This window comes from Paroedura picta, chromosome 13 (assembly GCF_049243985.1).
Source record: "Paroedura picta isolate Pp20150507F chromosome 13, Ppicta_v3.0, whole genome shotgun sequence".
Taxonomy (NCBI): domain Eukaryota; kingdom Metazoa; phylum Chordata; class Lepidosauria; order Squamata; family Gekkonidae; genus Paroedura; species Paroedura picta.
The window spans coordinates 48,873,206-48,887,237 of record NC_135381.1 but is presented as its reverse complement, the minus strand read 5'-3'; the positions used below and the strand labels follow the sequence as shown (position 1 = coordinate 48,887,237).

The window sequence follows — 14,032 nt, the reverse complement described above, 5'->3', positions numbered from 1 at the left end:
CCCCCTCACCTCCCAGAGTGACATTTGGAGGGGCCAATCGGAAGCCGCTTTGAGTTTTTTTCCCAGACTCGCCCCACCCCTTTCTCCTCCCAGACTGCCCTTACTGCATTATTACTACCGCTCCCATGGAGCGGTTTACAGATAGAATCATAGAGTTGGAAGAGATGGCCTGGGTCATCTAGTCCAACCCCCTGCACTATTCAGGACAATCGCAACCCTATCGCTCATCCACTGCCACCCCTTTGAATCTTCACAGAATCAGCCTCTCCGTCAGATGGCTATCCAGCCTCTGTTTAAAAATTTCCAAAGATGGAGAACCCACCACCTCCCGAGGAAGCCTGTTCCGCTGAGAAACCGCTCTAACTGTCAGGAACTTCTTCCTGATGTTTAGATGGAATTTCTTTTGCATTATTTTCATCTCATTGGATCTGGTCCGTTTGCTAGAGGGAACAACTCTTCTCCATCCTCTATATGGCACCCTTTTAAAGACTTGAAGATGGTTATCAGATCCCCTCTCAGTTGTCTCCTCTCCAGGCTAAACAGACCAAGCTCCCCCAACTTTCTTAGAATCACAGAATCATAGAATCATAGAGTTGGAAGGGGCCATACAGGCCATCTAGTCCAAACCCTGCTCAACGCAGGATCAACCTCCTCAACGCAGGACCTTCATACGTCTTGGTTTGTCTACATCCCTCTTCAACTGTGGTGGCCAAAAATGAACACAGTACTCCAAGTGAGGCTGAACCACAGCAGAATAAAGTGGCACCTGATTATACCTGTATTAGTAATTCATTTTTATTTGGTAACTCTCTTTGATTGTCAGTGCTTAAATACATAAATACAAATAGATAAAAATGCATGTTTCCTCTCAGCCTCCTCCTGCCCAAGACTGAGGACTGTAGCACGATAGCTCTGGGTGCATCGATTTTCAGTTGAGGCCTGTGCCCCTTGTAACCTCTGCCCTCTCCTGAGAGATACTGGTGGAAGGGCAAAGAAGAATACCCTCTCTCCAACAATGGTGTTGTGCAATGCCAGGTCCATTAATAATAAGGATTATTATTTAATTATAATAATTAAATTATAATTTAATTTAATTATAATTATTATAATTATTTTTACCATTAATTACTGCTATCGTCGTCATCATCATCATCATCATCATCCCATGCAGGATTTTTGGGGGGTCAAGAAATGGACCTGGCTTGCTTGGCAGAAACCTGGGTGCAGGAAGAACTGCTGAACTTCCTGGAGTTGGCCACTGGGTGGGCTACGTAGTTCTACAGTTTGCTAATTCTGGGGGACTTCAATGTCCATGCAGAAAAAAATCAATTCCTTGCAGAGTTCAGACCTGGTGTCAGCCATGGCAACATAAGGACTCACCCAAATTGTTGCTGGTCCCACACATCAAGCAGGCCACACCCTGGATTTGATCTTTTGAATGGGGATTAATGTTGGCCTGGTCTAATCTACTAGGGTGCCATGGTCAAACCATGATGCCCTGAAGGCTCAGACTGACATACTGCCCCCTCCCTGTATAGGCGGAGAGTGGATTTATACTTGCCCAAGGAGACTTATGGATCTGACTGGATTCCGGAATGCTCTGTGGGATCCAGCACACACACCAGCAATTCCATTGATGGTGGAGGACTGGCAGGACTGACTCTCTGAGGCCATCAATGAGATTTCATGCCAATGCCCTCTCATTTTCCATCCAAAGCCAGCTCTTTGGTATACTCCAGAGCTGCACAAACAGAAACAGGAGCTAACATGGCTAGAGCACATCTGGTGAAAAACTCATGAAAAAGCATTCAAGAACATCTTATAAGCTGCTTATGACAGGGCAGTGAAAGCCACTAAGAACGATTTCTATGTAGTTGCCATTGCCTCTGAAAACTCGCATCTGGCATAATTATTTAGTACAATCAGAGCATTGACATCCATAAGATCATCCCAAAATAAATTGAATATCAGCTGTGGAGCTTTTGTGAGCTTTCTTGTGGAGAAAATCTTGCTGCTCCGCCATGACCTTCCTTTCAGGTTTGATGCAAAATGTGAACGAGATAACCTTTGACCATCTCAGAGTCCTACTTTGGACCACTTCAGACCACTCTCCTTGGCAGAATTAGATAAGGCCCTGGCAGCTGTTCAGCCAACGACTTGTGCTCTTGATCTGTATCCCTCATGGCTAGTTAAGGCTGGTGGTGAGAATTATAAACTTGTCCCTGACTTCAGGTACATTCCTGGGGAGGCTGAAAGAAGCAGTGGTGCACCTTGACTGAAAACGCAAGACCTGGATCCCTCCAACCTGGTCAATTACAGCCCACTTGCACATCCAGAATTCCTGTGTAAGGTGACTGAGTGGTGGCAGGGCAGATCCAGGGATTCTTGGAAGAAACTTCAGCACTCAAACCTTTTCAGACTGGCTTCTGACCTGGCCATGGGGTGGAGACAGTTCTGGTCACCCTGACAGACGACCCATGGAGAAAGCTGGATCTAGGCGGTTCACTGCTGCTGCTTCTTTGACTACAACTGACTACAAACTAGCCACGATAGGAATTAGAGACATAGCCTGAGAATGGCTGGAGACCTTCCTCCAAAATTGGGTACAGAGAGTGGCAATAGGGAAGGGTATGTGCCAGAATAGGGCCCCACTAGAATCCTAGAATCCTAGAGTTGGAAGGGGCCATAGAGGCCATCTAGTCCAACCCCCTGCTCAACGCAGGATCAGCCCAAAGCATCCTTTGGAATCATCCTCTCCCCAATTCAATTCAACGGCTATAGGTGCCCCCTCACCCAGTTGGCCCAGAGTTTAAGGCTGGATTGTCATCAGTATGCAGATGACACCCAGGTATTTCCATTAGTGGATGATCATCCATCTACCCCCCCCCCCCCAACAATCTGGCCAGGGGTCTGACAGCCACAGCAGATTGACCCGAGTGCAACTGGCTGAAATTGAATTCACCCAAGATGGAGTCCTCTGACTGGGCCAGCACATAGAGGGGTGGGTGATACAGCTCCCAGAATTTGATGAAGTACAGTTAGCACCATTACTCACCATCAAAGTGTGGGTGTGATCTTGGACCCTTCATTAACAATGGAGGCCCAAGTCATTATCAGCCTGCCTGGCATTCTTTCATCTATGCCAAGCAAGGTAGTTTACACCAGTGGTCCCCAACCTTTTTATCACCGGGGACCGGTCAACACTTGACAATTTTACTGAGGCCTGGCGGGGGGGGGGGTAGTCTTTTGCTGAGGGACATTGCTGCCGCTGCCTGAGCTTTCCTGCCGGCTCCACTTACTTTCCCGCCGGCGCCCCTGACTTCCCACTGCCCACTGGGGGGGCGCTGCCAGCAGCAGCTGCACATTGCCGCGCCGAGGGGAGCCCCAGCCATGGCGGCCACTGAAGAGCACCAAAGGTGAGCCAGCGGGTGGCAGGGCAGCCCCTGAAGCAGCAGCCGGGGAGGAAGACAAGGAGGAGCCGCGGCCTGGTACCGACTGATCTACGGACCGGCACCGGTCCCCGGACCGGGGGTTGGGGACCACTGGTTTACACCATACCTCTTGGAGACAGACCTAGCTGGTATGATCCAAGCAACGGTCACCTCTGCAACTCGCTGTATGCAGGGCTGCCCTTGAGACTGCTCTGGAAACTCCAACTGGTTCAAAAGGCAGCTGTGTGAGTCCCGACAGGAGATCAATATGGAGCACATATAAGACCAGTGCTTGCTCAGCTGCATTGACTCCAGATTGGAAACTGAATCAGGTTCAAGGTGCTGATTCTAACCTTTAAAGCCCTTAATAGTCTGGGGTCATCATACCTGTGGGACCACTTTTTCCCTTATTGTCCCCCAAGAGCACCGAGATCCTCAGAATGACATCTCCGCAGTGTCCCTGGACTGAAGGAGGTAAGATTGACCTCAATCAGGACCAGGGCTTTTTTTGGAGCTCCCAGAAGAGATCAGGGCTCCGTGGGACTTAAGCCAGTTCTGCAGGACCTGCAAAATGGAGCTATTCCACTGGGCTTATGGTTGCGGCTAGAAATAATATCTTTAACCGTTCCTGCGGAGCGAAAAAAATAAAAGAGTAAGGGCCCTGAGGGTGGGCCCTGCCTGTGATGAGGAAGGGTGCCCATTGGCCCCTTCCGCTGGACTGACAGGTGGAGGGCCCAATCGGGAGGCACTGTTTGCCCCGGCACGGATCAGTTGGGAGGCACAAAGCACCTCCCAACCTGCCCAACCTCCCCGGAGGGTAACCCTTAGCCCCGCAGCGGCCATTCCTCTGCTGCCGCCGAGAGGGAAGGTGGGCCCGCAGCCCCCCATCGCCTTGCCCGGGGGGTGGGGGGAGCACGTTGCGCTCCCCGGGACCTGGGAAGGTTTTTTCCCTGGGGCGGGGGAAGTTAAAGGCCCGGCCCCTGGAAAGCCTCCCCGGTGGCTGTTCAGGCTTTTTCCTCCCCCCCCCAGGGAAAAGGCTTGGGGGCGGCTTCACCCTAGGGGGGTTCGGGGGGGCCCAGCCTTCCCCACCCGCCCTGGCAGCGCTGCCAGGGAGGTTGGGAACAGCTAGCACCAGCTCTATTTTTTTTTACAGCAGGCTTAATTTCTAGTCTACCATAAAAGTCTGGCCTCCCCACTAGGGGTGGAAGGGAGCAGGAATGGTCAGCTCTGGTCACAGCCTCTCAAATTGGCATTTTAGATGGGTGGCATACATTACATTATAGGAATTACAGAGTGTAATGTTTTTAAGACCTTAATCTTTGCACCTGTTTTAAATGCTATTACCCTCCCTGAGCGTTGGAAGGAAGAGATATAAATACACATTTGTTGTTGTTCCTTCTAAAAGTCTTTTTCTGCTTTAGAAAATATGGTGGCTTGACAAAACTGGAATGCAATCATACCCTCTAGTTCTCAAAGTAGTAACAACAGTATTTTTAAAAGCAGATGATTTCAGATGCCTATGAAAATAATGCAAAAGTCCAGTAAAGGCAACTAAAAGACTAATGTTGTATTCCTCTAAATGCAATATCTCATTGAAATAAATGTTGTTAGTCTTTCAGGTGCCTTTACTGGACTTCCAATTTATTTTACTACAACAGACTAACTAATACACCTACCCCTTTGTAATGATCATAGGTAGATCTTAGTCTGCTCTTCCCCCATGAAGCTGGAATGAAGAGTTCATTACTCTGCATCATAGAATCATAGAGTTGGAAGGGGCCATACAGGCCATCTAGTCCAACCCCCAGCTCTATGCAGGATCAGCGCAAAGCATCCTAAAGCATCCAAGAAAAGTGTGTATCCAACCTTTGCTTAAAGACTGCCAGTGAGGGGGAGCTCACCACCTCCTTAGGCAGCCTATTCCACTGCTGAACTACTCTGACTGTGAAAAGTTTTTTCCTGATATCTAGCCTATATCATTGTACTTGAAGTTTAAACCCATTACTGTGTGTCCTCTCCTCTGCAGCCAACAGAAACAGCCTCCTGCCCTCCTCCAAGTTACAACCTTTCAAATACTTAAAGAGGGCTATCATGTCCCCTCTCAACCTCCTTTTCTCCAGGCTGAACATTCCCAAATCCCTTCATAGGGCTTGGTCCCTTGGACCCAGATCATCATCGTCGCTCTCCTCTGTACCCTTTCAATTTTATCTACGTCCTTCTTGAAGTGAGGCCTCCAGAACTGCACACAGTACTCCAGGTGTGGTCTGACCAGTGCTGTATACAATGGGACTATGACATCTTGTGATTTTGATGTGATGCCCCTGTTGATACAGCCCAAAATGGCATTCGCCTTTTTTACCGCTGCATGACACTGCCTGCTCATGTTTAGTTTACAATCCACAAGTACCCCAAGGTCTCGTTCACACAAAGTGTTACCTAGAAGCGTATCCCCCATCCAGTAGGCATGCTTTTCATTTTTCTGACCCAGATGCAAAACTTTACACTTATCTTTATTAAATTGCATCTTGTTCTCATTTGCCCATTTTTCCATTGTGTTCAGATCTCGTTGAACTCTGTCTCTATCTTCCGGAGTATTTGCCAGTCCTCCCAATTTGGTGTCATCTGCAAACTTAATGAGTAATCCCTCCACCCCCTCATCTAGATCATTAATAAATATGTTAAAAAGTACCAGGCCGAGCACCGAGCCCTGAGGTACCCCGCTACTCACCTCTCTCCAGTCTGATGAAACACCATTGACAACAACTCTTTGAGTGCGGTTCTCTAACCAATTCCCTATCCACTTAACTATCTGAAAATCCAGATTGCAGTCCTTCAACTTATCCATCAGAACATCATGGGGAACCTTGTCAAAAGCTTAACTAAAATCCAAGTAAATGACATCAACCGAATTTCCCCGATCCAGCAAACCTGTTACTTGGTCAAAAAAGGAAACCAGGTTGGTCTGGCAGGACCTGTTGGAGACAAATCCATGCTGACTTCTTTGGATCACCAAATTGTCCTCCAGATGTTTGCAGATCACTCCCTTTAATATCTGTTCCATTATCTTCCCCACAACAGAGGTCAGACTCACTGGTCTGTAGTTTCCTGGGTCATCCTTCCTCCCTTTTTTGAAGATCGGAATAACATTTGCTCTCTTCCAGTCCTCTGGGACATCTCCAGTCCTTAAAGAAGTTCCGAAGATGATGGACAAGGGCTGTGCAAGTTCTCTGGAAAGTTCTTTGAGTACTCTCGGGTGCATTTCATCTGGACCAGGGGTTTTGAACTCATCCAGTGCAGCTAAATGCCTCTCGACAACCTCTCTATCCATGTTAACCTGCCACCCAGACACTATCCTTTGGCTACAGCCATCTCTAGATGTGCCTAAACAGATTTAAAATAGGCACTAGGCCTTTCTGCTTTCTCTGCATCCTCCGTTAGAGTTTGTCCATCTGCACCCAACAGTTGGGCCTATTGCCTCCTTTACTTTACGTTTGCTCCTCACATAACTGAAAAATCTTTTCTTGTTACAATAGGCTTCCCTGGCCAATCTTATCCCAAGGAACAGCTTTAAGCAATCAAGCAGGCCCAGAGAGAGAGAGAGAGAGTGTGAAGAGAAAAGCTGTTTTTTTTTAATATTCTGCTTTTCAGTACCCAAAGACATCCCAAAGCAGTCTACAAGCCACTTTCCCTTCCTCTACTAACAACAGACACCTTCTGAGGTGGTTGGGGCTGAGTGAGCTCTAAATGAACTGCTGTGATCTGTGAGAACAGCTCTAATAGGACTGTGACTAGCCCAACGTTACCCAGCTGGTTGTATATAAAGTAGTGGGCAAGCAAACCCAGCTCTGCAGATTAGAGGCTGCTGCTCTTAACCACTATATCAAGGCAGCTCTACTATCATGTTAGAACAATGTGTGTGTGTGTGTGTGTGTGTGTGTGTGTCGGTAAAATGAGGACCCAGCTTGCTTGCTGGGGGGTAAACGGTCATGACTGGGGAAGGCACTGGCAAACCACCCCGTATTGAGTCTGCCATGAAAACGCTGGGGGGCGTCACCCCAAGGGTCAGACATGACCCGGTGCTTGCACAGGGGAGACCTTTACCTTTACACTGGCTGTGGGCTGGAGGGAATTTAATTCAGTCTGAGTCAGGTCAGAGGGAGATCCTTGCTGAAAACTCCACTGAGAGAGAATGGCTGGGTTGATTGACAGGGCTCATTTGCTTTGGCAAAGGGCATCTGGGTAGAATCCCAAATGAAGCCAAACTGGAGGGGGGAAATCCTTCTGAGGAAGAGAGGGGGGGGGAGGGCGACGGAGTCCTTCAGCCTTCAGAAGGGAGAGGCTGGTAGCAACCAGCTCAGGGTCCCAGAAGGACAGTTCAGGAGAACTCTAGATAGAAGACAAAGTTCAAAGAAAAATAAATGCTTTGGGATAAACACATTGAAAGAAAGCTCTCATTTAAAAAGAAAACACCCATAAGAAAAGCCTGTACTGTAAAGAAATAAAGAGCTTGGTTCCAGCCACCCTTCCCTCTTTGTGAATAAAATCTTTAATTTTTTTGTTTGAAGAAATCTCAGTGCAAGTCTGGCTGAAGGGTTATAATAAAAGGCACCTATGCCCTTTCCCTGAAGCGGAATAATAAAGCCATATAAAACCACGCACTGATGGGGTGGGCCAGGGAGCCTCATTTTGGAGGGAAAATTTACCTCAGAGTGGGGAAGGGGGTAGAGAGGGATCTGTCACAGGGTGGCATAGACCATTTTCTTCTCAGCCTGTAATGTGGTTTATGCTTAAGGTGCTAGGATTAAACCAAAATTCAGTCAGGAGGTCAGCATTCGGATAGCACATGAAAATACAGTTAGGCTGCAGTAGCTAAAGCACTTTTTTGGGAATTATCCCAGTGAATAAGAGGAAACTGACTTCCAAGTAGACCTACTTAAATCATCTTCAGATCCAGGGATATGGGTCCTGTGAACCTTAGCTAACCATAGTTAGTGGAGTGAAGAATATTCAAACAACCACCCTAATCATAATTTGTTTAGAACCACAGAAGCAGACAAACACGGAACGGGACGATAATTCAAGGGTCATCTAGTCTGACTTCTGCACAGTGAAGACAATTCACAACGACCTTGCCCACATGCCCCAGCAACCCCTGCTCTGTGCCCAGAGAGAAGCAAAAACCTCCAGGATCCCTGGCCATTCTGGCCTGGGGGGAAATCCTTTCCTGACCCCAAAGTGGTGATTGGCATTATCCTGCCAAAAATGGACTCATCCCTTCCTGCCTGCTAATACTTTATCTGTCTAACTTAACAGTTAAATGAAATGAAATTTTATACCAGAAAAATACTTCAAAACCATAAACATTTCTGCAAGTATATTAGCAGCAGGAAAACAACCAGGGAGGCAGTGGGTCCCTTAGAACAGTGGTCCCCAACCTCTTTATCACCGGGGACCTGTCAATGCTTGGCAATTAAACTGAGGCATGGGGGGGGGGGGTTAGACTTTTGCCCAGGGACGTTGCCGACGCCGCCTGAGCCCCTGCTCCACTTGCTTTCCCGCCGTGCCCCTGACTTCCTGCTGCTGACTGGGGGGCGCTGCCAGCAGCAGCTGTGCAATGCCATGCCAAGGGGGAGCTCCATCCATGGTGGCCGCTGGAGAGCACCAAAGGTGAGCCAGAGGCCAAGTGGCAAGGCATTTCCTGAGGCAGCAGCTGGGGAGGAGGATGAAGAGGAGCTGCGGCCCAATACCAACTGATCTACGGACCAATACCGGCTTCCGGACCGGCTGTCTTAGAAGACCAAGGACTGGAAGGTTTGCTAAAGGATAATAGAATCATAGAGTTGGAAGGGCCATGCAGGCCATCTAGTCTAATCCCCTGCTCAATGCAGGATCATCCTAAAGCATCCATGATAAGTGTCTGACAGGCCACTGCTGAAGAACTGCCACTGAAGGGGAGCTCACCACCTCCTTAAGCAGCCAATTCCACTGCTGAACTACTCTATGATTCCCCCCCCCCCGATATGTGGAGAACGATATCGGCTGTCTATCGGGTGGGTGGGGGAGTTCACAGTCCAGCAGAGGAATTGCCCACCTAAGGAGGTGGGAAGTGCCCTTTCAGTGGTAGTCTTTAAGTAGCTGCAGGACAGCTACTTACCCTGGATGCTTTGGGCTGATCCTGCATTGAGTAGGGGCTGGGACTAGAAGGTCTGTGTAGCCTCTTCCAACTCTATGGTTCTATGAAAAAAAATGCTAATATAAAAACTTCAATATATTCCACCCAGATTAAAGTGATATTAAAAAAACAGTCCTCCAACTAAGAGCAAAAGATGCCTCCTCAAGAATAATTCCAGTGGGGTCTTACCACTTTACACACTGTTTTCATTTGACTTCATCCTGTATTGTTGTGTTCTGCAGCCTCTTGTTCTGGGATGCTGGGCCTTGGCCCTTTGCAAGTAACTCTCTTGTTTGTAGCTTGCATATGTGTGTGCTTTCTGAATGCAATGCTTCATGCATTTGATAAATCAGTTTCTACCTTACAAAAAACTATTATGTGTGATAGTCTTTAAGATGCCATAAGTCTCTTTGTAATTGCTGCTGAAGAGTAAGGGTAGGCTTAGTAATATGGCAAGCATATTAGTAAATGTTAGTAAACAAATAACATAATATATATATATATATATATATATATTCCCATCTCATAACTCCATGGAATAAAATACTTTTTGAAATGGGGCAGTACCTCCAACCTCCAATAATATAATCCACTCCCAAAGTATAATCCACACACATGCATCAAAAGACTTGCACAAGATTTTTCCCCAGTTCTATGGGGGCCCTTCTCCCATGACCAGAAAAGCACTGGGTACCCTCTGACCAACAAAGGGCTGTCATGGGAAACAATGTAATGTAATGGTGAATACCAGACACATGGATTTCCCCCAGCTCTGACTTATACTGAGACAACTTGGAAAGTCTTCTCAAAGTTGCAAAACCACTTTTCTCAGAGTTCTAAGATACTATATTCTGACTTAGATGTAGGGAAAAATATGCAGACAGCTATGTTGACCCATAAGAAATCCCAAAAGCCATGTTCACAACTGACAGCGGAGTGCCCACATCTTCTCCTAGTACATACAGCAGCAACATCTGTGACTGGAGCCATAATATAAGTGGGCACCTCTTAGAGAAAGTTCTCATGGCAACTGCCAGGGTCATGTGGTCCTGGTGTGATAACTGACCTCATGACCTCCAGCTGAGGACAGGGTGAGATGCTTAGACCAGCCCTGGCAGAGGACTCTCCACCTCCTTGGGACTTCCCTGAATTTGAGGCCTCTCCAGCTCATGATATGTAACAACAATGCCTGTCAGCAACCATACTGCCATGAGAAGGACTTGGGTCTGTTGGTGAAATGGCCCAGGGCTAGAAGGTTCATCGCACACCTGCCCTGATCTGAACGGAAGGCCCGTTCAAGGGTCTTATCCAGTTAGGCATCCATGCATTTCCCTTACCTGTCCTCACAGATTTTTAACAGAGTATTCTCAGCATCTCATACTAGAGTCTGCAGGAGTTTTTGTGTGAAGCTGTGAAGTAGAATAGAATTGATCTACTGCCCTTGCGCAAGTAGGGTCAGGACATGGGCACCTAAGCTGTCTTCAAGAACAGAGGCAGGCCGGGCACTGGACAGGCTGGCTGGCTGGCTGGCTGGCTGGCTGGCTGGAGGGGTGGGGCGCAGAGACCCCCCCCCCGCCGCCTGCCCTTGCCTCTAGGAGCCTTGGCCTGCAGTGGGTTACTAGCCTCCTTTTAAAAAACAAGCCCAGGTCCTGGTGTGTGTGTGTGTGTGTGTGGAGGGGATGAAAGAGCCCCGCCAAGGCCGAGTAGATGGCCTGCCTGCCTGCCTGCCTGCCTGCCTGGGCGGCTTCCTTTCCGGCGCGGCGCTTCCCCTCCGACTGCGCCACCGCCGTTCCTGCGGGCCCGGGCGCCAGTGGGCCGAGGGGGCGGCGGCGCTCGCTCACCTTGCAGTCCCGCAGGCAGGAGCGCACGGAGTAGTCGTCGGCTTGCAGGTACTTGTCGAGCAGGCGCTCGAACTCCTCGTATTTTTCCTGAGCGTGTTGGTCCAGGCGCTGGTAGGCCTCCAGGCAGCTGCGGCAGGCCTCGCCGGCGGCGCGCCGCTCGCCCAGCAGGCTGTCCGGGCGGCAGTCGAGGCTCTCGGGGCCGGCCATGCCGAGCAGCAGGTCCCAGAAGGTGTAGCGGTCGCAGAAGGCCAGGCTCACGTTGGCCCAGCGCCGCGCCTGCCCCGAGGCGCCGGCCGCCGAGGCCGGGGCTTCGGCCGCGCTCGCCGGGCAGGGCGCGTCGCGCTCGGGCCCCGCCGCCGGCATGGCCAGGCCGCGCGGCTGGGCTCCGAGCTCGGCGGCGGCGGCGCCCAGCCAGCGCGGGCCGGCGAGCAGCGCGGACAGCAGGAGCAGCGCGGCCGGCGAGAGGCGGCGGCGCGGGGCGCGGGGCGCGGGGCGGGGCGGGCGGGGCGCGGGGCGGCGGCGGGCGGCGGCGGCGGTGGCAGCGGCGTCTGCTCCGGCCGGCATCCGCGCCCCGCCGCTCATAGTTTTGCGGGGGGGCGGCGGCGGCGGCGGCGGCGCGGAGGGGGCCGGGCGCGCGCGGCGGGGGGCGGCCCCTGGCCGCGCCCCCTCCCCGGCAGGGTCACCTGGCTCCTGGGCCCGCGCCCCCCCGGCCCGACCGCGCCGCCGGCGGCGGCGGCGGCGGCGACGACGGCGGCGGCGGCAGCAGCAGCAGCGGCAGCAACGGCAGCAGCGGCAGCAGCGCCATCGCGGGCCCAGCGGCCCGGCCCCCGCCGCCACGGCGCCCCCAGCCTCCCGCCGCGCGGACGCTACGGCCTGCCCACGGCCCGGGCATGGTGCCCCCCCGCCGCCGCCGCCGCCGCCGCCGCCGCCGGTCCGCTGCGCATGGCCCGCCCGCCCGGGGCCTCGTCCGCCACTCCGCCGCCCGCCCGCCGGCCCGCCCGTCACCGCTTGGCCCGCCGCATCGCTGCCCCGCTGGGCCGGCCGGGCACGCTGCTGCGCTGGAGCGGCTCCCGCGGCTCACTGGCCTCCCCTGCGGCGCCTCGCGCACGGCCCCTCCGGCGCGCTCGTGCCGCTGCCGCCGCCGCTGCCGCTGCCGGCGCGCCGGGTGCCCGTGGCCATGCCGCTGCCGGGCTGGGCCCGCCGCCTTCACGCCGCCGCCGCCGCCGCCGCCATCTTCCGCGGCGCCGCGCACAGAGCCCCTCGAGCGGCCGGGAAGATGGGGGCGGTGGGCGAGGGGCGGCGCCTGCGAGCTCCTCCGCCCCGCCCCGCCCCGCCGCGCCTCAAGGCCTGGCCGCCCAGCGCGCCCCCCGTCCGGCGGGCGCCTGGTGCTGAAGGACAGCTCCGGCGGGAGCGGCCGAGGGAACGCGAGCATCGCAGGCGGCCTGAGAGCGAGAGAGAGAGAGAGGGGGGGGGGCAGCCCCTTCGGCCTGCCTCTTGCCTGGACCTCCCGGGACTCGGGCCTGGCGGGCCAGAGAGAGTGACCGAGGCGCCAGTCCCTTGAGGACCCATGGCTAGATACCAACTGGCCACCTTTCTCCTTTCCTGGGGGGGGGGGGGGGGAGGAAGCAGCCCTGACCAAACAAGGACCCTTCCAAGTCAAGAAACTTTTTGGCTTCCGTCTCTTTGAAGTCTTCCCCTCCTTTGGAACCAGACCTTTGGGCAGAATGAGTTTAGGTCCAGAGTTCCCCGACAGAGTTCAGCCCTCAGGCACATTTGAAATGTCAAGAGCGGGGGGTGGGGGGTGGGGGGTGACTGGCACCCCAGAAAGGCTCCCCAAGGAGGCCAAACCGAGCCCCAGATGGCTTCTCCAGGAAGCAGAGCCACAGGGCGTACTCATCTCCTTGCACCTCCTAAGCAGAAGGACGGCCTGAAGGGGACATGGAATCACACCAGCTCTGAATCCGAAATCCCTTTCATTGGAAGGAAGGCAGCCGATAACCATCCGTGCCTTGCACTGACCCCATCTCCTTTCTGAAAGGCTTGTTGAGTGCCAAAGGGTGGGGGGCACGGTGCTGAGCTAAGCCATGGGTTGGGTCGTTTTTTATGCTTCTCCATCTCACTGCAGACATTTAGCCCCTCCCCCTGCCAATGAGAAGGGGTCAGCCCTCTCCTGTCAGAAGTGCCTGTTGGTTTCTGCCATATATCATGTCATCACTTTGGGATGTAGTTCTTGAGATGACGGGTGCGGGGAACTGATATACGCTTAGTTTTGCCTTCTTTGTATGCCTGTCTTAGCAACGTACTGAATTGGTTTGCTCTGCTGACCCATTAAATCAATCTTGGTACCAAGTCAAGATTCGTTGTTCTGGCCATCTGCAGAAAAAGGGCTCCATCTCACAACAGATTTGTGCTGCAACAGCAACCTCTATCTCAGTGTGAGGGAAGAAAGGATACCTAGCATTTCAAGACAGTGATGGAAGCAAAATCCCTCAGTAACTCAGTTGTGGAACTGAAAATTTCAGCTTCCTATCCGTAAGATTGAGAGTAAAGCCTCTCAATCATTTTGTTACCAGAAATTTACTTCTTGC

General features: G+C 52.3%; 1 protein-coding gene across 1 annotated transcript in view; it reads right to left on the bottom strand.

The window, feature by feature from the left end:
- Nucleotides 1–12,008, bottom strand: part of NALF2 (NALCN channel auxiliary factor 2) — a 76,181-nt gene extending 64,173 nt beyond the window's left edge. The window contains exon 1 of the mRNA XM_077307544.1: nucleotides 11,445–12,008. Coding sequence (XP_077163659.1) covers nucleotides 11,445–12,008 — 564 coding nt within the window. The remainder of the gene's footprint in view (nucleotides 1–11,444) is intronic.
- Nucleotides 12,009–14,032: the final 2,024 nt, after the last annotated feature.